The following is a 27,947-nucleotide window of genomic DNA, read 5'->3' on the forward strand; positions in this document are numbered from 1 at the left end:
CTACATGGCTGCGACATCAATCTGTATGTAAAGCTGTCTTACTCCTGCCTATGGAAAAGAGAAGGAGAGTTAATAAAAACCTGTAAAGCCAAAGCAATTTAACTGTCCTGAACATTAGTCCACACATCGCTAAGTTACTGAGCAAAAAAACTCCGTATCTTATTTTTCTGTAATCATCTTCCATATTTAGCACATCATTCACTACGATACTGGCAATTTGGAAACCTACAAACTTTGAGAGCACTGTATGAATACACAGTTCTTCACACAGTCATGTGTATATACATAATGATATATTAACATAAGCTTTCCTACATTACCTTTTCTGATTCAGCCTAAATAACTGTCACACGTGAAGCTACAAAAGCGATCCTTACTTTCTTTTGTATAAGTTTAACTTCCTCAAAAGCAAGCTGTTTGAAGAGCTGTCAGTTTAAAATGGAGCTAAGCACAAGAGCGTAACATGGGATTTGTTTTTCGAACCAGTTCTACACTAAGATTTTTAGCAAGAAACAACAATGGCTACAGTGAATTTACACGTCATCCTGACACACTAAAATAACTTTTGACAAAGATATGTGGATTGTACGAAAGCATTTCTCTCCTCAGAAATCCTGTTAAACTAGGCTTAGGTGGACTTGCTTAGTTTTGTTATCATTCAGTATAAACCAGCATTAAAAAAAAAATCATGTAGTCATTAATTTTAACCTCGGTGGCAGGCCAGCAGCAATGGTGTGATGGTCACTGGTTATATTACTGAGAAGAAAAATCTCTACTTGCTCCAAGCGTTCCTCCACTGATTACCATAGCTTAGGTAAAAAAAAAATGACAGGTCTTGTTCTCTCAATTCCCTTCCTAGACACGTGGCTCATGCACAGCTACAAAACAGCTGAAGAGCTAACGACTCACTCGGGAAATGCAATCCTTTGGAGACTTGAGGTGTAAAATTGGTTTTAATGTAACAGAATGTTCTGCATAGTCCTTCCCAAAAAGCATCCCTTAAGTTTCAGACTACACAATCTGTAGAATAAGCCATGCAGACTTATTTCTACCTACTCAGTAATCTAGAGCTGTCTGCGATGGAACATCTCAAAAAGGACCAAATTTTATGAACAAATCCTCCTTCCCCAAGTCTCTAACATAAAAACAAGTAGGTGAGTTTGTTTTGATTGGGTTCCCCATGACTGACTACTTTAAAATTCCTTAAACTTCAAGGAGTTCAAAAGAAGTCATGTACTCAGGCAGCACGTTGTAGGGTTGGCTTCACTGGTGTTCCTCCTCAGAGACCAGAAACTGAGTGTGCAAGATGCATAAAAAAAAACAAACAAAAAAATCCAGTCTGGAATTTTTAATAAATGTTACAAAGCAGTTAATAAAAGGGGCGCTTATCAGATGCATAAACGATTCACTAAGCCATCCCATACAGAAGCTGCCAATACAGTAGCCCAAGAGAACATTTAGAGCAAGGGAAAGAACGTGCACAGGAGTGCACAAGGACTTTCCCCACGGTAGAAAGCTTTGAAAAGAACATTTATGCAAGTGCTAATTAAACTGTTGGCAGAAGTGTTTTTTATTTACAGTATTAAATATATCTGATGAGAAGCCCCCTTTCTTCACTGCCCAACTGACTTCGAGAAGTCAGAAATTTACATATCTCCAAAGTATTACTCTTTAGCTGACAATACTTTGTTACCTAAAACGCTGGTTATAAACCAGAACATTTGTCTCCTGTTCAGCTACAGAACTCTGTTGCTCAAAAGCAGAGAAAGGACATTATGGAAAAAATGTAATAGTTTCTTTCAAATGCAGTCATCCAGCATCAAGAATAAAACCAGGATGTTTGGCTCTGGATAGCATAAGAGAAAGAGAAATTTTCCAACTTTATTCTTCACAAAGTTCTCTTGCTGGACAAGAATTTTCTGTTTTATCTTGATAGGCTCTAGGTTCTACTTGTCAAGCATTCATATCCAGTAGCTACACTGGAATAGGCAGCCAAACTGAATTTCATGTTTAATGGTTGAAAGTATAAGGAAGCAAGGGAAAAATCATTCTGAAATTTGTAAGATTTTAATCTTAAGGCAAGAACTACCAACTTCTGATAAAGTTTCTGTTCTCGCAGTTTTCTCACAAGAATTCCAGCATTTCATACCAGCTCCAAGTGCTATCAAATACATCACTAGCTATATAAAAAAAGAATAACCTGTAGGGAAATAAATGGGAACACAGCATGACAACTGATGGTTAGGTTTTAACTAGTGATCACCACAGCACCCACGTTACTAAAAGACAACGAAATATGCAAAGAGCATGGATTCTTAGAGGTACAGAAATGAATAACAAATACAGCATCAGCACAGTGAAAAACTTAAGTAGGTCCAGCCTGTGGTCGGAAGCCCTATCTTGAGGGAAGCCTCATCTATTTTCTTGGTTCCTCATAGGTCAATATATGGGTTTCAGCTTAATTTGATCCACCTCAGACAACCACAGCTGTTATTTCCATTAAGTGGCATCAAAAACTAATGCAGAGAGGTACAGCAATTCCATCTACACTACTGAATATTTTGAAATTGTTCTACACAGCTGGAGCAGAGAAGCTTTTCAAAACATGCTGATACCAAAACCAGAAATATTTAATTTTTCTTGATAAGAATTACAATGTCCCACCACGTGACAGGCAGTTTACACCCTGAGATGTGATTTCCACTGATGAGACATACCTGAGTAAAAATATTGTGAGTCTGGCTTAGAATCCACCTTCCATCAGCATCAGGAGCTACTAATAATTTCAAAGTCCCTATGTAAACATCAGTACAGAGGGTCCAGAAGTGTGGATCATGTAAACTGTAAACTCCTTGCAACTGCTGCACCTAAAAATACAAGCAAATTTTCCAGAAAATGTTTAGCTGTACTATGTTTTTTTTCCACAGAAAATATTATAAAAGCCGATGCATTCTTTTATTTCTAGTCCACTGTGCAATTTGTGATATTTCACTTAAATTTCTTATTACTATCTCCGTAATTGTAAGGACGGTGAAAACATACAGCTTGTACGTATCTGTCATAATTTTGTATCTTGCTGCATTTGCACAGTTTAAGGAACCTGCCATAGGCGTTACTGGAAAAACATCACAAAATACCCTCACACACACAGCTGAGGCTCATTCAGTCAACAGCTTGACCCGAGGCAAAAATGGTCTAAGAGCTCACCCTCTGGTAGCACTGAGGCAGGGCATTTTCCAGGGAAGGAGGTGTTCGCTGCATCAAAATTCCAATGGATTCTTTTAAAAGTGGAACAATACTGGAAAGAAAAAAGGAAGTTAGCCACTACTACATTTTCAAAAGATGCAGAACAAAGAACAACATAACATTCCTTAACGCTCTTGAAGAATTTTTCTTTAGTTGTTTCACCAGAAGCTGAGAAAGCTGCCATGAAAAGCTGGTGCAGAGAATAAAAGGATTGACAAACTTGCTATGTGGTCTTACTAAGGGCAAGATTACTTCTCCCCCAGGTTTTCCACAGAGACAACTGGTGGACAGTCACAAAATTAATAGTTTAATCATGGGATTTGAGATGAAATCTCTTAGTGTCTTTAAAGTTACGCGACAAAGCAGCTGGTAAGTATAGCTCAAAACCAAACCTACTTCAATGGCATTCACTCACAACCAACCATAAAAACATGCAACTGAAATGGCTTTTGCTTTTGTGTCTGGCTTAAGGCATATTTTTCTTATGAACTAAGATAATAATGGGGAGATCATAAAACAAAATTAGCATGGACCAGTCCAGCTACAACAAAGTTACTTTGTCCAAACCAGACCATTTAGCATATTCTTGAAGTGAACTAAGTGTAGGGTCTCATTCAAGCTCAAGGATTAAACATGTAGAAGCAATTACAGGTTCCCTCTTGACCAAATGATCTTGTTTAATCAGCCAACTAAGATGATATTTAATATTTTTTATTATTATTACTTTCCCTTTTTTTTTTTTTTTAAATAAAACCAGGAGACCGGTAAGCCCATACCCTGAACCTCCACTAAAAATTTATAGTCTTATTAAGCATTCAGTATGGCAATTTTTTATTTAGGAGTAGTGCATCATGTCTGCCTTAGTAGAGCATCCTAAAATTTTCAAAAGGATGACAAATATCTATAGCCCAATACTGAAACTCAAATAGCAATATAATTTCAAGAGCATATAAATCAGAAATTGTAAGCTGAAGTTCAGTGTTCAGCACTGGCATCACAGCTGGAGTACATGGAGTGATGGGATTAAACGCAACCAGAAAACATTTCTAAGAGATTAATTGGGCTGCCTGTTAAAAGGAAACCGCAGAAGCTTTATTTAAAATCTCATGAAGCGATGTGGAACGCACTGCATAGACCAGCTGTATATTCGCAGATGGTGAACAGCATGACTTAACCATTCCTTTCCATTTTTAAAGAGATGGTTCCATTTGTACATGGAAGGAGTGCTGGCTGATCGACCGCTCAGCTCACTCCTTGGCTAATCCTCAGCCATTAGAGGGTGCATGACTCTTGTCTAGTGAACCTCTGGAAAAACAACCATCCTAAAATTAAGTCTCCTTGCCCGCACACTGGTTATTCCAGCCGAAGTCACTGCCTGATGCACTTCATCACGTGGCCTCACACAGTTGCACTGCTACCGAGGAATCAGTTCAGAAATAGGAAGAAGCAATTAGGAGCAGGCAGGAGTCGCCTGAAGTGGACCTGTCACCAAGACAATTAAACATTTCGCAATGCAATAACTGTCAATCTGTCTAAAGGAAGCTTAATTAGAGTGTCACATTCTACAGACAGTGGATTACAGAAGTTTACAGAAAAAGGTTCTCTTATCAGTGGACCCATCTCACTAAATAATATCCATGTCACAAGCATTACATCAAAGGGAGCTGGAGCTGCCAAAATACTCCATTGCTGAATTGATTTCAGTTTAACTCACTATTTAAAATGCAAGTTTGCTTCTTCATAAAAACCTTGAAAGACCAACACACAAGTTCAGGATGTAAACTGAATACAAGATTTCTGAACAGTGACTCCATCCCCGTCAATTTAACAAGGCCCCTCTAACATATGCATCCAAAGGCTTCAAAACACAGACACACACAGGCTGCATATTTTTTCCCAGGGAAAGAACTAAAGGAATGGAGAATGTAGGAGCTGGCCTTTTTATTGGAACATACTACTAAGAGTGAAAAAATATCCAGGAAAGAAATCTAACCAAAAAATCTCTGATTTGCACAACTTATTTACATTATTTGATAAAACTGATGTACATTATCTGATGGAATGGAAATGAATTGGCAAGTAGGAGATTTGCAGAGACAGCCTACAGGAAATTTCAGGCTAGCAGGCTGGGGATGTTAACCCATTCCAAAAAAAGGATTTGGTCAGTGAAACTGGTTGATTCATTCTGGAACAGGATGCACATCGAAAAGAGGAAGTTAAAACCTCGTTAGAGAGCTCTTCAGCTGAAGATGCATTTAAAAATCAACAACTGCTTTATTCTGAAAACCTTGTTGCCTAAGAAACTGATCTTCCAAGGTTAAGCCTAAGCAATCAGCAGGGTGTGTACAAGCACCAAAGACTGTCTCTCCGTGCCAGGCAATACAATGCAGTTTTAAGCAGCACATATTGGAACCATTAGCACAAAATCAACTAATATACAGAAAGGTGAACGAGGAAAGACACTCCACTCCTAGTATGGGTGTATAGGTGGTACAGCTTAAAAGATAGTCTCCCTGCTGGCAAGATTTCACCTATTCATGTTTTTTAATGGCTCTACACTAAAGCTTAAAGAAAGAAGCCTCCTGTGCAAGTTTTTGGCAATTGTGCTGCAGAAGTTACACTTTTATCGAGACTTCACAAAAAAGCTAAAGCCATGGTGTTTAACTGAAACAGCAACATCTTAAAAGTCCAAAGAATAAAAGTAAATCAGGATGTGGCTTGATACTGTAGGTGAAAGTTGGTGTATCCCAGGTCACACCTCCCTTCTCCAACTTAACACACAGCATTCACCTACAAATTTATCTTTTGCAAAGCTGAAAAGGCCAAAGGACAGCTGCAGTGATGTGATATGCCCTCACAAGTGCCGTCAGAGCACAGAAGCCCATACACACATCTCTGCGTCCAAAGGGACGCTATCTTACAAGGTAGTCTTCTATTGTATGCCAAACTAACATGACAAACTATAGAATCCAGTTTTCTGATGTCTCAGATTTTCCATTGTTTCATGCATACTACTGAAGTACAAAACCTTTAATTAAAAACCAAAACTCCACATAGTAAGCTCTTTTCTCAAACACCAAAAAACAGTATTACTTAATCACCAGGAGGCACTAGAAATATTAGTTCCATCTCATGTGACTGAAGAAAACACTAGGAAAGATGACAATACCAAGCAGGCTGAAAATGTGGTTAGAGAATTTGACCAAGCTTTCCTTTCTCTGGATTAGTCATTAGTGCAAAATGCACGTGGTTGTCTCTGCAGCAACTATTGCACTGGTACTTCCCCCTCACCAAGTGGAGAATTTTTTCATGCATCAGCTGTCTGTAAGCTTTGCTGCAAAAGCAGAGACAATTTTCCAATTGTCTTTGATTACCAAGCCTTGAATGTAAAATATCACACTCTTTTACAAGACAATGGAATCTGAAAGAGGCACTAACCCACAGCAAGACGCAGGACATGAACATACCCTCTACAAAAGCCATAACAGCAAAAGTGGTTAATGTGCGCAAAGATGAGTTAGCAGCACGTTACACTTTCACATACACTGTTACAGGGGAAGCAAAAGGTGTTCAAACAGATAAAAGCCATTGACATGAATCTAATAAATCCAGCCTGCCACTACTACTCATGGCTTGATTAACAATGAAGAGTGAAAGCATCATTCTTAATCAACTTGCATCACATTCAGATAACACTCATACCCATCCCAGTCCCATCCTGTTTATGCCACTGTTTTTGTAGGCGTAGCTAGCAAGACTCCGGCATTGTCATGATCTTGGATAGCAAGGCTGAAAACAGCTCTGGGGTAAAGAACCCTTTACACAGTCACTGCAGTGACAGCACAGCAGGAAACACATTTAGTGCCCTCAGCAGTACAGAAAACAGAGGATACTTGTGATAGAGTTTGTGGAAGGTAAACAAATACTGCTAAGACTCAAGACCAGCTATGGTTCTTCAAGTACCATAGCTGAAAATCTACGGCCAGATTTCAATTATTTTTTTTTTCCAGCCCACATTTGCAGTGCCAAGACTGTCAGACTGTTTCAGAAATTTAACTTGAATAAAATTTTTCTATTAGGCAATGGGAATTTTAATCAGCCTGCAGGCTTTGCTCAAGACAAGGATCACAGGTTTAACATTTACTTTTCCAATTTGAAATTGTCTGTTCTCATAATAACAATGTAGTACTTAGATTCTCAAGCAAGGCTGGCAGGTATCATTACCCTGAAAATACAGGTAGCGCATTGCATTTAGCAGCGCCGGCTCAAAACACCACCACCACCAAGCATGCTAGTTTGGCGAGTTTTGCTATAGAACATTCCTTCTGTACCTTAATGAGTGCAGCACTTCATTTAAAAAAGTAGTTTTTTATACTGTTATGCCCCAAACATTACAGGCATATACCCCAAATGTTACAGGCATGTCCTCCCCCAAATCACTTTCATGTTTCTCTTTCTTGTATCAAGTTGAAGCAGCTCTAGACTGTATGTAAAAATGATGTAACCCATGGAAACAACTTCACTACATGACTGAAATAAATTGCCTCATTTCTTTGACCACTTAATATGTGGTCTGCATGCTCTATCCACTCTAGTATCATATTTAGTCTATGGTGCCTTTCTAGAAACATGTGGCTCCAATAGTGGTTTCGGACAAACTTCTTGCTTTTTACTGGAGTTGTGGCTTTTGCTTGATGACTAATTTCACATAGCTGATCGAAATACTAAAATTGCTTCAACATTTCAGAATAAAGCTTACAATCGTAAGGCTGAAAACTAAATGACTATTTAGTTTTAAATATTAAAAGCAGTTTAGAGACTTGAGAAATTGTTTATTGATTCAGGCACATTAAATTACAAGGAAAACACCTTGCAAAAATACTTGAAGACTGTCAACTTGAACAACTATGGAACAGCCAACCTTTTTTTTTTTTAAAAGAGACTTAAAATGCTAGTAAAACTCTCATCTATTTTAAGTGTGTCCTATTTATGCTGTATAATTAAATGGACACTTGCATGAGATATTACCAGTAGCATCCAGGAGCACTCAAGACCTATAACCACCCCCCCCCCCCAGCTTCACACTTCAGAATTGGCGATAGTTTTATGATGCAGAGATTTTGAAAGATTACAGGATACAGCCCTCCAATAGAGAAACCACAAATAGAGCTACCAAGCTCTCTGCTCGTCAAGGCTCAATCAAGGCTCAATCAAGGCTCAACAGATAAACACATAAATGGAGAAAACACAACTTTCTACAGCAGGTAAAAGCATAATGAAATTTGCGAAGTGGAAAGTATCTGACTTCATGCCCTTGCTTCTGTATATCAGAACAGTAATATATGGGCTATTTTTCTTCCTCCAAAAAGATAAATTTTAAAGCATGAGATGTAGTAGGATTATATAGAAATATTGTTAATACCTATTGAAGATGGGCTTTTACTGGGATGTATGTAGACAGTCATAGTCTGCTAAAGGGAAATGGCCGATCTTACCTTTCTATACTCTTAGTAAAAGCTACCCAATTTCTGCTTCCACTAAGCTCAGAAGTGTATTTGTTTCTCAGTGAAAACAACCTCAGAAGAATCTCACACCGCATTTTCACTGTGCAGCCAGAAATGTTCTGCGCTAACTCACGAGGAGTTATGCAGAGAATATGTCACCTTAGAGCAGCCTTAGTGAAGGATCACAGGAGCAACACAGAGCAGCCGTGTCAGTAGTTGACAATTTGCACTAATTAGAGATGTTGTCTACAGGAAGGCTCAACCATTTCAATTAGAAGCACTGCTTGACTTCTCTGAAGAGGCGTTGCTCAACCCTTCGTGCGTCTGCACAAGGCAAAGTAGGTTACAAATTAGAGGCTGCACAGCTTTATATTGCAACAATAAGTTATTCGGTCATCTTATACAGATATTTTTGTGATTTCTTTTGGCAAATGTTGCCACGATGTCAGAAAACTGAACAGAGGAGAAGACCCACTAATAGGAGCAGGCAAGACTCAAGTAAATAAGAGAGCTGCCCAACACTGTAGCAAGCAAACGCTCAACATAAAATGAACAGTTATTTCACCTAGACAAAAGCAATCTTGTATTAAAAGCAACAATCCCCCTCTGCACTCGCATGCAACTGCTTTGATATTCTGCTGGCTTATTAGACATAGTTCCACAGAAGAGAATAAGGATTTATGTTCTGCCTTTATTCCCTCTTTGTATACATAAATATCCCTGAAAGAATACAGATTAAAAAAAAAAAAAAAAAAAAAAAAAAAAGCCCTGGATCAAACCTACCCTGTACCCATGCCCTGCATGCCCTGCACACTCTGTAAGTCAAAATCAGACCACATGATTGAAGTCAAATCAGTACCAGGTTAAGTGGTATATGCACATTTTATTCAGGAAAAAAAAAAAGGCAAAAAACCCCCTTCATTAAACCCTCAAACAACTAAAAATATACCAAGTGTGAAACACTAAATTCACTGATTACACACTAATTTCTTAATTTTAGTTTGTCTTTATTTTCTCCTGTAATATTTTCTTGAAAATTTCCTTGCCAAAAAGCAAGCTATTAAAATGCAACTCAAAGAGTCTCATGAACCTCTAAAGACATCTTATCACCATCACCTCATTCAACTTTTTATCTCAAACATTAGTTGTACATGAAGAATCAAAAACATGATAGAGTTTGGTTTAATTTCCTTAAACTGAAAAAGTACAGCTTACGTCTTTGCCTGATACATTTGGACTACACAAAATGTTCTATACATGTTCATAAAATGTATGCATTTTGCATTGAAAATCTAATGACCTGCATGAACACAGTACCATCAGACTTTCAAGAAAACCCACAGCTTACTACAATGGCATAAGTAAATTGCAACAGCTAATTATTCACTTTAAAATACACTAAAAATGTAAGTGCACTATGTATTTTTAAATTAAACTATGTTTAATCATCAGTTCCAGGAAAATTACAAAATTGAAAGTATTTATTTTTGTAAAATTTGAAACAAAAATTCAGCAAGATAACTGTTTTCAATTTCAAGAAAATTTCAACACGTAACTGGTTAATGAAGCAGCTAGAGTTGAGAGCCTGAATGTTCTTGGTGGTAACTCTGTTACTCCACTATACTCATTTGCTTATTTCAAGGAAGTAAGAGAAAATACCATATAATTTCATAAATACTATCCAAATTCAACATCTGTTATTTTTCCATTTTAATCTAATTACTTTCTAGATTACTTTGTATACTTGCATCATAGTATCTTTACAGGATATAAAAGCTGTGAGTTGGTTATACAGTGAATGAATTACTTGGATCTTCCTATGACAATCTCTCATCAGGCCAAAAACCATGCCAATGTAATTTGTTAAAAAGACAGAACGAATTCTCACTGGTCTCAAACCCACATATCTAACTACTGTCACACCATTATCTTTGCTCCTCCTCCACCTACTCCCACAAGAATCCCTCTTTTAAATAGAGGTCAGCGTCAGAAAATAAACCTTTTTGTTGAAAATAATTCAGACGTTTCTGAATACATACTTTCAATAATACCCATTATACTGCAAGAATATAATCTTTCCCAAATCCCAATAGTGATAGCATCCTAGATTGTTCAGCTGATTAAGAAAACTACTTTTTAAAGCGAGGAATCCAAAGACTTCTTTCAAGGTACCTTATCATACTGTTTACAAGAATGCTGTTTAACCTATAGAAGACTTCTGTTTCGAATTTACATCTACAATTCTGTCCTAATTCATCTCTATGCAAGCTCATTCCAACTGGAGAGCCTACCTACTACTTAGACTAAACACACATCCAAAGTGATACTGTAATCTAGACTGGTCTGAGGATCTTCCCCTTAGAGGAGAAAGCCACCAACAAATATGAGTAAAAGTTCATTTACCAGTTTGTATTTTATTAGGAATTTCCAACTTTATGAAAATAATTTGCTCAATGTATACTTTATTTTCATATACAACCAGCGGGGTTTCGAGACTGTAACATTCAGATTAATGTATCCTCGTTACCTAAAAACTGTCAGAATTAACAGAAACGATACAAGTCTGGACCACTCTCCCACCATGACTTTAGATTTACACTCATGTAGCCATCTGCAATATTCACAACTGTTTGCTAAGAAACTTTCCTGATGATAGGAAAGCACCTGTACTATAGGCAAGTCTTAATCCAATACAGTAATTTAGCATTTGAGAACAAGTGACAGAAGGCCAGCACAACAAGATATCAAAGATACACACACGCAAAAAGACATCCTCCGAGGAAAGAAGTCTCCTTCCCAAATAAAAAGTTGACAGCCAAGAGCAAAATCATTGCCATGCAGATTGTGACATTTCAGCTGCTCTATTTTAAAGCTTCAGTGTACTCAAAGACATCGAAGACAATCCAGGCCCAAGGTTTAGCTTTCGCTAAAAGCTGTTGGTTAACATTAACAGCAGTAAGTAGAGTATTGCCTGCTGTAGTTCATCAGTTAATAACTAATACATTTAATGTAGAACCAGAGGTCTAAGCAGCTAATTAAAATGGAAATGGACGATTTCATATACTTAACTTGTGGAGTCGTGCAAAAGAGCTTTGGAAGATCAGCAATAAAATAAATCACTATTTAGATTTAAACTAATCAACTAAAGTAAGAAGAGGCAGCACCCTGAGGCTTTTACACAACCCTATTTGGAAGAAGCAAAGCTTTACAGTCCCAACTACTGGAAAGTCCCCAGACAGCATTAAAACTTTTGGACAACTTTACCAGACTGGCTTTTGCATCTCCAGCTCAAAACTATGCTTGCTTTACTACAGTCACAAAGAAGAGATCCTGATTTTTAAACACACATGCATGGGTCCATCCACTTGGTGGGGCACACACATACTCTTATCCCACTCCAACTCATCAAAGTTGGTTTAACTAGTGAAAGGGACACGAGTGGGCTGCTACGCACAAATAAAATTGACAAACGTTACTCTGAAACAGGAGACAATTATTTAATCTAAAGCCAAATCCCCCCGCAAATTATTTATCAAGGTTGCAAGTAGGTCCACAGAAGCCACCAGGAATTCTTATACTAGATATTGAACATCATCCTCCTCCCCACCTCAAACCCACACACACCCCATCAGCAAACAGTCAATTTAAAACAATTAGACACAGCTCGTGCCACTATCAGTTTAAAGTCTTTTTGTAAACAAAAAAGTGTTTCTCCTCAAATTTTAAATTTCACAAAATTTCAGAATCATCTTTTCTCTAGGTTAGATTTAGGTGACTTGAAGAGATTACGGACAAAACTGTTATATATCTTACCAACCAGCATTTGGGTCACCATATTACTATTACAAAAAATCACCTTATGGGAAAATCTGAAAAATCTTTTGCATTAATTCTAGAAGAGCACGTCACACACACACCATAGTAAAGAATAAGGCAGAATAAACAATGCTATTATGCCCAGAAGTGTAAATGAAGATTACTAAAGTCAAACAACACAAAAGGGGACTCAAGCTCTCAAAGAACATCCATTTGAAACTGCCAGTCACCTTGTTTATGACTTCATTTAAGTGCATTTCAAGCAAAGCCATCAGTAGTTAAGTCTGCTGGACTGCTTAAAAAAAAATTAAAAAAAAAACCAACCCAACCCTGCAATTAGCGTTTGCTCCTCTGCTGTGCCAGAATGTGTCAGTCTCCAAGAAATGCAGGCTTGCTTCTACTGACTATGATGCAGCTGACTGCACTCAGCATAATGATTCTAGAGACCATTTACAGTGTTGTGGACCAACAAAATAGTATTACAGGCTGAGGTCTGGTATCAGGTCGAAAGACACATCACTCAGTGAACTTCTTCAGCATAGAACACGGACCTCAGACGTTCCTCCTAACTGTGCTAGAAGACCTATAAACAGCTTTATTATGAAACCTCTATTATGGAAGGTAGTCTTCTTCCAACCTCTGTACAAATGCAAGAAAAAAAAAGTTCTCATTCACGTGGTATTTTCTGATCGGCATGCCACATGTGCTTTGCTGTATACAAAGCTAGACCCTTAAAATACAAACTGTAATGGAAACCTGTGTTTTACTCAGCTATCACCTCAGCAATAATTTCTTCCCCCTTGGTGCACATTTTCTTTCCCATTTTTTGAGATTTCAGTAATAGAATTACTTTGTAATAATTTGCCCTTTACAAAATTACAGGAGGTTTAAGTCAAAATATTAACTTTAATATAAAGTGGTAATTCAGTAGCGATCTCTAGCACACAGATTTCTGTGGGTATTTAGTGCCTGAAGCATGTCGCCCTACTTTGATAAACAGGGAGATTCACATCAATAATTCTGTGAATGCTGCCATGCATACGGTAGAAATGTGCCATATATGGTATAAACATAAGTAGCTGCTGTTAATCAGATGATGTTCACCACTGCTGAAGAGACAAAGGTGTTCAGATACTAGGTTGTAACTGGAACTGTGGCACTCTGCCCTGTGCCACCATTGAAACTGCTGCCAGCAAAGCCTCAATAACAGCAGCGCTGAATGAAACGTTTGCTTCTCCAGTCTAATCCAAATAGTTTCACATTTACAGTGATCTTGGTAAGCAACAACCGGGAAAGACCAGAATTACTTGAAGCATTTCCATCAGATCTTAAAAGGAATAAGGATGTCTCAGGATACAAATACAAAGGAAAAGACAGTTCTTGCCAAGGAATAAGAAAAAAAATAAAAAAAAAAAATGCCAGCCTTGATTTGTCAAGGACAAGGGCACATCCTGTGCCAGCAGGCTCAACTCTGCTGCCCTGAAGCCATTCTGCTCCATTTACTGGAGTACATTGGTTTATATAAGCATGTACTAAAAACAGAGAGGAAGCTTTCTACAGTTTGAACCTGAAAGACATTTTTGTAGTATTATGCAAACAGGGGTAAAATTTGCATATTCAAGAGCAAAAGCTGTAGCTGTAGAAAAGGAAAAGAAAGATAGCTCATGTAAGAGCACACCGAAACAGCTGTACAGCACAAAGGTAACATGTCACTCTTGGAAGAAAAGCAAACCTCGCAAGTTATTAGCGTAACAGACAAACCTTTTCTTCTGAGCTGTAATTTGTGCTGTAACTAGCATCAAAAATACTACCAAATAGCAGTGATAGAAATGCTTACCTTACACCTATAAGTAGTGCTATCAACATTGAACAAATAGGATCTGCTATCATTAGACCATAGTTCTGCATCAATATAGCAGATATGATTACACCGATACTTCCAAGTGTGTCTGCAACAATGTGTAGAAATACACCTGTAAGAGATTAATTGATATCATTACAACTTGGTATTCTTGAAGCTAATGGAGGATGTCAAAGAGTTTACGGAGAAGAGTTGCAAGAACTAGATAACGTGATTTATGCTTGTTAAATTTGTGGTCAATTTTTGGTCAAACGCATGGAAAGCCATCACAAGATTTCAACATATTTGTAGAATATAGAGCATTTGAAGAATTTACATTACTTTCTGCACTCAGCAGTAAGGGGGATTTCACAGCATGGCTGTCAACTTAAGCAACAATTAAGAGATGTAGCTAATTTTTTTTTCATTCGATACCCACCCATATTACAGTGAAGAAACTCATGTTCCCTGATGCCTACAGATAATGATAAGTATTGTAGAAGATGGAAACAAAGCTCTGTAAAGCTTTGAAAGATGCTAATGTTTCATTGACAATACATTGTAGAAGTTATTTGGCAAAGAAATATAAGAAAATTTTGAGAATTAAACAATACTGCAGGCATGAACAACTTCACTCTTATTTTGAGGAATAATGCACTACCTTAAAAGACAAAGAAACAAGCACTTAGCAGCTAGCTAAAATTTAGCCTTTGGAGCACTCTGCTGGCAATGATGGGAACAGTCATTCAGAAACAGCTTTTTGAATACAATTCTCCAGAATTTGATCTTTTTAATCGAATTTAATCCTTTTTGAATACAATTCTCACATAATCCCTTCTCACAAAAACAACACACAACTGTAAATCAGCTCTTTAGTGATATTTTTCAAGCCTACATTTGTACTGGGTCTGGCTGGGATGGATTTCATTTTCTTCATAGCGGTCAGGATGGCACTGTCTTTTAGATTTGTGACTAAAATTGTGTTGATAACACACTGATGTTTTAGCTATTGCCAAACAGCGCCTGCACAGCAGCAAGGCCTTCTGTTCCTCACTCTGCCCCTGCAGCAAATAGGCTGGGGCAGGTAAGATGCTGAGAGGGTACATAGCCAGGACAGCTAACCCAAACTGACCAGAGGGATATTCCATACCATGTAACATCACGATCAGCACTAAAACTCTGGGGCGTTGTCTTTCCAAAATAGCTGTTGCTCAGAGACTTCCTGGGCATTGATCTGTTGGTGGGAGATGTTAAGTGATTGTCTCTGCATCACCTGGTTTGTTGGTTTGGTTTTTGTTGTTTTTTTTTTTTCCCTTCACTTACTAAACTGTCTTTATCTCAATCCAAGAGTAGTTCTTGCTTTTACTCTTCTAATATCCCACTTCAGGAGTAAGCGAGCAGCTGCTAGGTGTCTAGTTGCTGGCAGAGCCACCCCACCACAGTATTGAAAAATTAAAGTAAAATTATATAAAATTGAGTTTAATATGCTTCATTTACAATGTGCATTGCATGAAAAGACTGACTTTCAAATATCTTCTACTGAAGTACTGAGTATACATATACATAATACGATATATTATAAATTCTCAAAGAGGTTGAAAACATTCCTTTTCAAGGACTACAAACAAGCCAGAAAATCATCCAATAGGAAAAAACAGCATGTACATTTGGGTATGCCAAATAATTACTACCTCTTACATTATATAACTTTCTCACCCTAACTTTTGAACACTTAAAAAAAAAATTTAATCAAAGCTCAAAACTGACATCTAAATTATCAGTAATTTATTTACAGTAATGCTCAGGAGATCATGGACTCCAATTCAAGCAATTTAGACTGAATTACCATCTTGTCTAAACCAACTGTAATAGCTTGATGAAATGCAAGTTTTAAGTTAAGGTACCCTTTAACAATTCTATCAATCTGCATTTTTTTCAAATACATTCTCTCTTAATAATACTCCTCTTCTTTTTCCAGAGCATACATTGCAATTAGGCTCCTTAGGTTTCTGCTTTTAACCACTCCCCTAGATTTCTATTATTTTATTTTTCAGCATCAGTAACAGAAGCTGAACCCAAGCTTTTGGGATCTCCCTTTCAAATTGTGTTGACACTGCATTACATTTAGATTTTAGTGAACGCCTCAACCCTTAGCTATGCACAGGATATGACACTGCTCTGTTTACAGACAGAAGAGGACTTCATAAAATAGCTCCTCTAAAAAAAACATGGCATTTACCCAGAGGCACCCTCTAAAACAGATGGGCGACAAACAGTCACAGGCAGGCAGACCATGATAAAACTAATAAACCGCTATACTTATTATCATCATACCTTGTAAAATCTGTTTGCTGGATCCAGCCATCCCTTCAAGAGAATGGTCATCTGTGAAGACAATTATTGGCATATTAACCTACACAAAGGCTCTCTCTAGTGGTATATGCTGATATGGTCTTCCTTTCTGAAATTTCTTGAACAGACAAGCAGCTCACAGTGACTAGCTTTTAGTCTAGCTATTGTTTTTTAACGCAGCAATTAACTTAAAAGTCTTAAAACACATTTTTTAAAAGAAAATACCACTTTACACATTAGATTTCATGTATATATATATAAAAATTAAAATATCAACATTTGTTTTTTTAATGAAAACAAACTGAGAAATAAGAACTTTCTAGTATTTAGCAAAAAAAGGCCCTCTCAAGAATACAAGCCATACACACAAGCAATACGAGTAAGGTCAAATTTGCTAACCAGAAATATTTCACGTCAGCAAGCATTAATACCTAATGTAAAACAACAAGGATAAGACTTGGAGAAGGTAGAATTAAGCAAAAAAATCCTCTCATCCAAGCAGATTAATGGCTCCATGGAACGCATCAGAAAGATATTTTAAGAAAAGCTCGTTAAAGGATCTCGAATGACTTCTAGTGAAGAGCTATAATAATTTACACAAAAGTTGATTTGAATACCAAATTGCACAAAACAGATAGCTATATTAGCTGTTCCACTGGGGTAGAGGGCATGGGGAGAGCAAGGAAGAGGCAGGAGGGGGGAGCTCCTGCTTTCCAACCCAACTCCAGGAGAAGGCCTGGAAAACAAGCACCAATTTTCTACCAAAAACAGCAAGGAAGGGACAAGTAAATATGTTTATACTTTTTGTCACCTCCTGTCTGCAAGCTGTCACACTATTCCCTGCTCTGAATGTGTGCATTTTCAGTCACATCAAATTCTAGTTTGTGGCTTAGACAGAAAGGATTGACAACCCTGTATTACAGTAATTCGCATTGTTTCAAATAGATAGTAACCAGACTGTCTCTTCTCCCGTAGCAAAGGCTACTGATCACATTTTGCATGGATGTCTCTCCACAGACTGTTTGCCTTTATAGAGAAGATTTTAAACCTTTTTCATAACCAGTTTTAAAACAGATTACAACTACACAAGAAGTAAAATTGTTTGCTCACCTCTCCTAATATCTTGACCTGTAAGAAAAGCAGCTCAACTTTGTCTATTGATTTTAATAAAAAATTGAAACAGAGCACTTGATAACTAATTTTATTATATTGCTATAGCATACATCCATTTTATCTTTTGCCAACACATAACATTACTGTGAACACTGAAAAAATGAGCCATAAAATATGGTGGTGGCATAGCATACCACACATTTAGTGAAACCACTTCCATGTACGCTTGCAACATGGAAGTGCCATGTACGCTTGCAACATGGAAGTGCCATGTACGCTTGCAACATTTTTTTTTTTTTTCAGTAAATCATTGATACTCAATTTAAACTGAGTCAAGATGTTCTATGACAGTAATTAAGTACTTACCATGACAATAATCTTGACCATGAGAGTGTCCATGGCTATGGCCATGATCATGAGTGTGTCCGTGGCCATGTTTATGTTCATGGCTGTGACCATGACCTCCATGACTGTGTCCGTGGCTGAGACCACCATTAAATAGAGAATGGCTGTGTTCATGCCCTATAAACAAATATTACCAGAGTATAAATTTAAGTACTGAATAAAAGTATGCTTACATTTGTTTTTAAGTGGCTCGAAAACTATTCATCTTTTAAGTCACCTTAAGATATGGCTTTAAATAAGTTAAGAAAATTAACACAAGGTGTTTGTCCTCTAAATCTATGCTGTGCAGCCACATGAAATATATACCTGATTTGAGAAGTCAAGTGCTTTTATACACTCCCACTTCTAAGATAAGTTGTGCTACACTTTTAGGACAATTTGAAAAATGTACACGTAATTAGATACAAGCACATTAAAAAGAGCTGTTTTAAAGAAACCAGAAATAGGCTATTGTTCACACATTAAAAATTCAAGCTTAAATTGCTGCTTAACGACCAAAGACTATTGTCTTCCACCAGTCTATATCGGTTTATATGTTAAGCTGAAAGAGATAACGATTAGCTTTGCAGAAAGAAAAACAAACCCCCAAATGTTTACTAAATATATTTAGGCAAATAAATTCTGCATTAAAATTCAAAAGACACCAAGTTGAGAAGCACCTAAAGCTGAATCATCTCATACTTAAAATTTGGTTCAGACACTGTTTTGTAGATTTTCCAGCCAAGACCTCACCTAACTCCAGCTTAATTTTGCTGGAGACATTCTATAAATCTCTTCCAATAAGGCGCAGAAGAGTGCGTGGTCCAGAAGGCAGATTCTGCAGTTCTAGGTCTTCCAGTTAATGGATATTAACATGAGAAGTACAGTAGTGACATACTAGGGCTAGCGATAAAACGTAAAAGTCAATATTGCAACACATCACATATACATGTGTCTAGGACTGCCACTAAAGAGACATTAAAAATTTAATACTGGGGTTCTCACTGGAGGATTATAAGATCCTGGAACACAGGGTGCCAAGAAAGGAAACTGTACTGAAAATTAGACATCCTACCAGAGCCATGCGAATGCCCATGACCTCCATGTTGAAAAACAAATATTCCTATAAGATTTACAATGAATCCTAGTATAGAAACAGGAAGAAGTCTCTCATGATGCACATCGGGAGGCTCAAGTGCTCTCTAAAAAAAAAAACCAAACAAAACAAACCGAGAAGCAAATGTAGAGTTTTACAATCTCTTTACATTATTAAAAGGCACTGAAAAAAACGCTTAGGTACAGGAGCATTCTCATACAAAAACGCATATACAGAAATTACTCAGGACTTTCAGTTTTTGGGATGGTACACAGACTAATTTTTACTGTCTGAAGTTTTATTATTAAAGCTGTGAAAGTATAGTAGAATATTCTGGTAGTCTAGCTAAATTTTATCATAAGATTTCATTATGCTGTGGGATGTGTGGCTTAACACCATACAAAAACATTCTGGTTTGTTGTAGTATGTGGATTGCCCAGGTCATCCAAACAACTTCCAAGAGCCTAGAATACCATTTCTTCCTTTCACCTTAGAAGGGCGAGGGGATGAGGGGAATGAAATGAAGACTGAGAACAAATTGTGGCATTTTTTAAAACTTCTAAAATCTAGATTGATTTTTTTAACCCTACTTTCTTTGCAAGTTTTTTTTCAATGAGACTTTATAGGCCTAATCTGAAGCTAAATGTTGAAGAGTGTAAATTACTATTGATGGTGGAGAGAAACATTCACCATCTGTCCACAGGGATGAAAGGTACAGGCAAGAGCAGGACAATGAAACTTTCAGCAGATGTAAAATTTTGAAGTGACAGAGACAAAAGTAGTCACCATCACAAGGCAAAGGGAATAGTCAGCATGGGAGCTAAGACCAGCAGGAAAAGAATGATGTTTCAACATTACCCTCGACCCTTCCAGTAGTAGTTTTTAATTTTTCTCCTAAGTTTTGTTGCTGTTTCTAGATTTGGAGTGAAGTTTTCCCAAGCTTTTAGGCAATTTCAGCCCAGTTTGTACTGATTTTGAAGTATTTACAGACTTATCTACGTAGAGGGTATGTTCCTGAAAGCTCCTCTCAGTTCTCTATTAATTAAAAAAAAACAATGCTAGAATGTATTCTGAACTAGAAGTCTAAACAAATTCATAGTGCATCTGTCATTATAAAGTAAAACTATTAATGCAAGCCAATCAGTATTAGTTGTCAATTTCACTCTTAATCCTACCTCACTTCAGTGCAGTCATCTTCAATATCTAAATTTTAACCTTGAAATTATCACCTGAACCCTCGTGTAAAAAAAAAAAAAAATTCGAGCAAAGTGACCTTGTAAATGTTAAAGCTATTACTACTTGCCATTTATATCAGACTTCAAGATTTGGAAGATAATGCTCTTTCTTTAATGAGTTAGTCCAACTTCTTCACAGAATGTATTTCAATTTCTTATGACTAACTTCTGTCCCCTAAGTGACTAGTTTTGGCCTTTCCTTCATGGCCTTATTTGTCCTTTAACAATGAGAAATAAAGATCTTTCTATGACATACTTAACTGGCTGAGAAAAGGACAGAGTAAATCTCAGAATGTTTACACACAATCAAAATAAACTATTTAAGAAGCTAGTACAGATACACTGAAAAAGCTGGTTTTCCATGTCACAAAACAGCAATTTCAGATGGCCCTATTCTCTGTTCGAATCACAGATTTTTAGCCAGTTATGAACACAATCAATTTCAATAATTTTATCCCCATTAAATATGCTCTACAGATAGAAATGTGACAATTGATAGTTGACTTCATAACTTACCTCAACACCTTCAGAAAAAATGAAGAATGCTGTAAAGATGAGGAATAAACCATTTACAAAACCAGCAAGTACTTCTGCTCGAACGTACCTACAAGAAACAAAAAAGCAATAGCAGATATTACCACCTACATTTAAATGTGGAAAATTAAAAGTGGAGTGGAGTACAATCACCTAGTTCCCAAACACTTGTATTCTACAGGGATTTGCCAAATCAAAGATGCAGTGTATAAACTACAGATGAGTATATGAAATGCACTATGTTGTATTTTGACAATTTCCCACTCTAGATCGGACATTACCTGATCTAGATGAAAGAAAACTTCCAATATGTCAACCATTTAAGATCATCTCTACAGAAAGTTATGGCATAAACGTATATTTGGAAGCCACAAAGTAAAATAAGCATGTGAGATGTAATCAAAGTCTGCTGATGTAAAGTTCTGTTTAATATCAAACAGCCATGCATGAATTTACTCCTCCTCTATTAGGGGAATTTTTAGTAAAAGTTTTAAGTCGAAACTAATTATTTCAGCTACTAAAGTTTTCAAATAAAAGCCGCCAGGTTAGAATAACATTTAATTCCAATGTAGCAAACATCAGACTTAATAAATTGTGTCTGTTCTCTAATAAAGGGAACACCAGCTGTTTAAATGCAGAGCAGTAATTAATACAGAACCTGCTTTCATTGCAATTAGTTCACGGCACAACCAATTCTTCCCAAATTGATTTCTAGGCACACTGGAGTTTCCACCTTAATTAAAGCGTGCTTTAAGTTTCAAACTACGTGATCCATGCTTAGGCAAGACAGCTGAAGCTAAACGCTGACATTCAGGTCAGTAATGCTATGGGGAATGCAGCAACCCATGTTACAGCTCATTTGCTGTTAATTAATCAGTATTCCCAATTAATAATATTGTATCACCAACATTGTTTTATAGGGCACAACTGCAATGTGAAGTGAAACTATGTGCCCCTGAAACGGAACCAGCTGCAGCAGCTATATCCACGAAGGGCACACCTCAGCCTTGAGGATCTGTGTTAATGGTCTCCACAGCTGTTGAATCCTGCTGGTTCTGATGAGCATGACTCAATCTCAGGTGCAGCATCACTGAGACTTAGCTCCTTTCACTTGTAAAAGTTCCAAAGGCAATATGGGGCACCAGCAGTCTGAGATTCCCCATAACGTACCTCACTGCACTGTGAGGACAAAGAGCAGCTGCTCTTACTTCACTGATGCCACAAACACACGACAACGCAAGGCAACCTTCTGTTGTGTAACTTGTTTCCACTAGTACGATCACAGAGATCTTAGAAGTGATAAACACGCTCCCCAAAAGCAATGCCTATTTTACTATTTCTAGGGGGTATTAACTTAAAGGCTTACATAACTCACCTTAAAATCCCACACTTTCAACATAGCTTTTCCATGTTCTGCAAAAAAAGGTTTTGTTCATACAGTGAAAAATTACCACCCAGACATTTACTAAAACACATTAATACTGAAGTTTCTTACCCATATGAGAAGGCATCGTTTGACCTCCATTTTGAAATAACTGAAGCTGCTAATCCAGCCAATAGAGCAGTACAGTCAAAAAACATATGAAAAGAATCTGATATTAGACCTAAACTGGAAAAGAACAGGGAAAAAGAAAAAGTGTTATGTTCTGTATGCTACCTGTTGAGTATGAAAAAAACCACATTTAAACTTTTACACGTGAGCAGGATACACTGTGTTTTTAAGCTTCAGGCAGAGCTTTGCTAGCACAGAGAAGAAACCCACAGTAAATCACCAATACAAATATGATGGCAAACCTGCTTTTGTCAGCTTAGGGAAGGCACTTTGGAAGACTGCCTGGCAAAAAATCCTCCTCGCATATGATTTTGGTGGTACTGGGGTGTGGTTTCCACTGACACAAACCAAAGCCCCTGGAGTAGGTACACCCACAGCCACATCTTTTGCCAACATAATTCTAGTGGCAGGTATTTGTTCCTCTATCTCGATTTATAGTTTGACTATATGAGCAAATTCAGCTAGAAAAGCGTTTAAATACTGACCCCACTTAAGTTTGTAAAAGTAGTATTTCACATCTAGTTAAAAAAGAAAATTGGGTTTAAAGATAATGCTTTTGAGTATCTATTATATGCAGTGTATATACATGTTAATTAGTGCAGTAACTCTGTAACAGTTCTGCTGAAGACTACCAATACCACTATAGTGATGGCACTAAGTGCTTACAAAAGCAATATTCTCAAATCCATTTTCAAACCTGGTACTTGGGAAAAGTTTTCACACACAGGGAAAACTAGTCTTTTCAGTGGTGCCCAGCAACAGGACAAGAGGCAACGGGCACAAACTGGAACACAGGAAATTCCATCTCAACATGAGGAAAAAACCTTGTTTGCTGTGAGGGTGACAGAGCACTGGAACAGGCTGCCCAGAGAGGTTGTGCAGTCTTTCTCTGGACATACTCAAAACCCGCCTGGACACAATCCTGTCCAACCTGCTCTAGGTGAACCTGCTTTGGCAGGGGGATTGGACTAGATGATCTCTGAAGATCCCTTCCAACCCTGACCATTCTGTAATTCTGTGATTTTTTTTTTTTTTTTTGCTGCAGACATTAAACAAAAACAAAAACCAACCCAAAGAATCAATCAAAATAAAGTTTCATAAAATTTTGACAAACATATGCCTGTGACAAAATATTTTAGGGCTATAAAGACTGAAGTCTTCCAGTTATAATTTTAATTATGGCAAACATTCAAAGACTGTAAAGTCTAGTTCAGCATAGCAGTTTTCCTCTCAAGCATCTTATTTCAGAAATAACACATCATCAGATGAGAATTTGCCTTTGACATTCATTCACACTGCAGCAACTTGACATTTTCTAGGAGTAGGGCAGGCTGAAAAATGGAGTTTCAGTATACAGGGAAGTCTAAGGTCACATTCTCTTTTGGCTGAAATAAAAGCAGGACAGCAAACAATATACTTGTTAAGTACTTTTGACAACTACATACCTTTACTAAATAGCCATCTTTTATGTTTACATCTGGTTTTACATTTTACCTGCATGGAGAAGCCAGTCCCTGATGGCAATGCCAAAGCACCAGACCTGCGTTCTTTTTAATTTATTGCTGCTCAGTCTCCAAATTTCCAATCACAAACCTTCAGCCAGTGTTTTAGCCTGAATCATAAACAGGTATGAAATTTATCCAAGATGCATCTAGTTCTTCTCACTATAACAGACTATGATGAGAGCGGGATAAGTAACTATATTATTTCACAACAAAAAGCAGGGCTTCCAGCATCCTGATCTCTACTAGGATCACACACATCTGAGGTTAATATACTGTGGTGAAGCTACAGTAAATCAAAGGAAGCATCAATAGTACTCCTGAGAGCACAGAACTCTAGCAACGATTTTAAAAAATAAAAGTGTGGACAAGAGTGCTAAGTTGCTATGGATGGCTGCTTCTTCATTTTGCTAAGTGTAAAGATAGCAATTATTTGCTCTTTTTGCTGGTGATCACCATTATTCTTCTAGTTTGACTGGAATATGTCCACACAGAAATAAAAGCAAACAAATACTTGCTCCATCTGTGCTTTCAACTGAATGGATCCAAGCTAATTCCAGTTCAAAAATGATCGAGTGGTATTAGATCAATGATGACCCACTGCCTGTAAACTTTATCAGTCCTCAATCTTTGCCTTATCAGCTGTAAGGCACTGACTAGAAGACCCACGCTCCCCTTTGATCTACAAGCTGAAGGAAGAAGAGGCTGAAAGACCACTTCTTAAATGGTTTATTTCAATGACCAATGCACAACTACAATGTTGATTGAGAAACACAGGGAAAGCTTAGCATGCTGTTTTACCCTACAAAGTTCAAAGCAACTTAACTTAGTTCACGAGTTAGTCAGTAGAACTCGTATCAGTTTGTACGCTGTATGTAAATTGGATTTAACATCACACACAACAGCTGCCAAACTTTACTAAATTATTAATCGTAAACAGGTTCTGTAAGTCTGCAAGGAAGTATGTGCATCCAAACACAAAAATTGCTTCATATTTGAAAACACATTTGATGCAGAGGTACTGATGAGCATTTGTTATTACAAGTGTCCCATAAGTTCCATTTTCCCAATCCTTTGGTTGTCTAAGAACAATTATGTACACAACTCAGTTCTTGGAAACTGAAGAACAAAAAGCCAGATACTACAGCTATGTGAACTCAGCAAACAACTTACTTGGCAAACAAAAACTAAGGAAAATGTAAGAAGAAAGAATAAAAAAAAAAAATCAAATTGAAGTCCTTTAGAACTTGCCAACAAAACTTTTGGGGGCTGAAATCACATATTTGATTTTGAATACAAATATCCTAGCCAAAGAACTCACAGCAATCTACTTAAATTGAAACGGGTAACAGTGTAGTTTTCAGAATCACAATTAAAAATAAATTCCTCAGTCTGTGGAAGCCAAAGGAAGAATCATCAAATAATCATGACAGCCTGTTAGCCTTGCTGTCTTACGCTCACTAACATCATCAAGGACACTACAGAGAACAGAATTCAAGATCATGCTTCTAACACTTGCAGCAGCATCAAGCACTGGCCGTACCGAAGGATAGGACACAGTGGAATAAAGTGCTCCTAGATGATACAGAAAATTCCCTTTACAAACATCCTGTTTCTGCATCTCTCACATGGAGAGCAAAGGAGCTGTGTTTTTCAAACTCATGAAATAATTTTCCCTATAGAGCTCCTTGTTTGCTTGTTACATATTTGTTCTTCCAAGGCGTGAACCGTATGCTTTGACTGGAGGCATTTCTCATTACATTCTCTGCTACTCCTCTCTACTAAAGAGATACTCGCTAAGATACCGTTTTGTTCTCACCTAAAAATCTAGGCTTAATATAAAGATACCTGAAATTAGTGACTCGAAATATAAACAGGAGGTCCAACTAATAACTATCCAGCAAATCCCAATACTTAATCTCTATAATGAACAGAAATAAGTAAGAGTCTTCTCAATTCTAGTAAGCCCAATTCTTCAGTGACAACTTTCTGCCAAGTGTCACTTCAGTTTGTCAGTTTAATTATCTTATATACAGGACTTTTTCTGGTAAATAAAAAACCTATTATGCTTAAAAGACAGATATCAGAACAAACTCACATGAACATAAAGCTCTTCATACCTGAACCATTGAGAAAAATATTTGTGTCTCCTGAGCTATTAAAATACCCATACTTGAATAAATAGGCTATGCATACAATAATCCTCACACAATTGCAAAGTGAATCAATGTCAAAGTCAAAACCAAGCATATTCAAGATGGTCTGAACATTGCCAAGATAGCCTGTGCCCAAGATGGCACTGTGTTCTTCTTAGTGCTCCAGCAGCAATTAATGCAATCAAGGTTAAGGATTTTACAGTACAGTTTGAGAGATTCAGAAAAAAATGATAAACGGTAGGATGCAACTGTTTCCAAATCCACATTGCTGCTTTCACTCAAGACTCTTGATTAAGAGTCCCAGTAATCTGTGTCCATACTACAGTTTTTGATAAAGACAACTTCAAGGTCCATATGGAAGGACACACCATTGAGGTTAAATGCCATTTCCATGCCTGTCCACTTCATTCTGAAGTACTGACTTAGAGACTGAAATATCACCACAAAACAACTCCACCAAGAACGAAGCATGACAGAGGCAGTACTACCGTTGTCTGTTCTCTACCTGTTCGTGAGACATCAGTACTAAAGTAATTTTGCATTTCTCTTTATATTTCATGTAGATTTTTCGGTAGAAATTTAGTTGAAGCCCCTCCTGTTTGTTCTGCCTCTTGTGAATTTATGTGCTACACAAAGTACCGTGTAGCTATCTATACCAGGACGCGTTAACTCCCATTTCTCACCCAGCGACAAGGATGTTTGGTGCAGTGCTGGTGTTCTGCCACCCCGCTACCAACATACAAACGAAGCCACGTTCCCCGACAAAGGACCTCCGTGGCAAGCGGCAGGCAGGGCACAGTTACGACCCTTGAGGTCCTGTAACTCACCCCACGGCCAGGCTTCCTCCTCGGCAAAGCGCCGAGCAGTGCCGGCCGGCAAGGCGCCCCTTCGGAACAGCGTTCCTCCATAACGCGCCGAGTCGCGCCCCCAAGCCGGAGCGCCCCCCCGCCCCCGGGGCCGTTGGGACCTGGCTGAGGGGATGGCGGAGCCCGCTCGCTCCCGAGGCGGGCGGGGGATGGAAGCTCTCCAGCAGCCCCCGACGCTCTTGGCCGACCGGCCTCTCGGGACGGCGGCCCGGGAGGCCAGGCCCGGCCGCACGGCCCCGGCCCCGCCGAGAGGGAGACGTGGCACTGGCGGCGGCGGGAGGCGCCGCTTCCTGCGCGCTGGGGGCCGCTCCCGCCCCGCCGGCCGCCCCGCTTCGCGCCGCAGCCCCCCCACCCGCCCGGTACCTGTTACTCCAGATGCCGTAGAGCAGCTCCACGAAGGCGAAGGAAAGATTGAGGCAGAGGAAGAAGAAGAGGTTGCGGGAGGTCTTGTCCGCCAGGATGGACCTGCGCACGGAGCACACAGTGGGTCAACCCGCCTCCGACACCCAGTGGCAGGCAGCGGCGGAAGGCCGGACCCGCTCGCCGGGCAGCCCAGCCCTTTCCCCAGCCCCTCCGCTGGGGGTCGGCCACGGCCTCGGCCCCCACTGCGCCCGTCCCGTCCCGCCCTGGGCCGCTCACCTGAACCAGCCCGACACCTTCCTGAGCAGGTTGAGCTTGGGCGGCTTGTATTCATCGTCCTTAATGGAGAGGGGCAACATCTTCCCGGCACCGGGGCCGCGGCGTGCCGGGC

At 38.4% G+C, this 27,947-nt stretch overlaps 1 protein-coding gene across 1 annotated transcript; it reads right to left on the bottom strand.

The window, feature by feature from the left end:
- On the bottom strand, nt 1-27,915 carry SLC30A7 (solute carrier family 30 member 7; the record flags this gene model as incomplete). Its single annotated transcript, XM_082484046.1, has 11 exons — nt 1-48; nt 2,718-2,867; nt 3,208-3,298; nt 14,404-14,539; nt 16,741-16,791; nt 18,238-18,393; nt 19,331-19,457; nt 21,103-21,190; nt 22,616-22,729; nt 27,560-27,661; nt 27,836-27,915. 11 exons carry the CDS (start codon nt 27,913-27,915, stop codon nt 1-3), a joined length of 1,143 nt encoding a protein of 380 aa, XP_082340172.1.
- Nucleotides 27,916-27,947: the final 32 nt, after the last annotated feature.

This window comes from Vanellus vanellus, assembly GCF_965231255.1.
Source record: "Vanellus vanellus genome assembly, chromosome: 5".
Classification (NCBI taxonomy): domain Eukaryota; kingdom Metazoa; phylum Chordata; class Aves; order Charadriiformes; family Charadriidae; genus Vanellus; species Vanellus vanellus.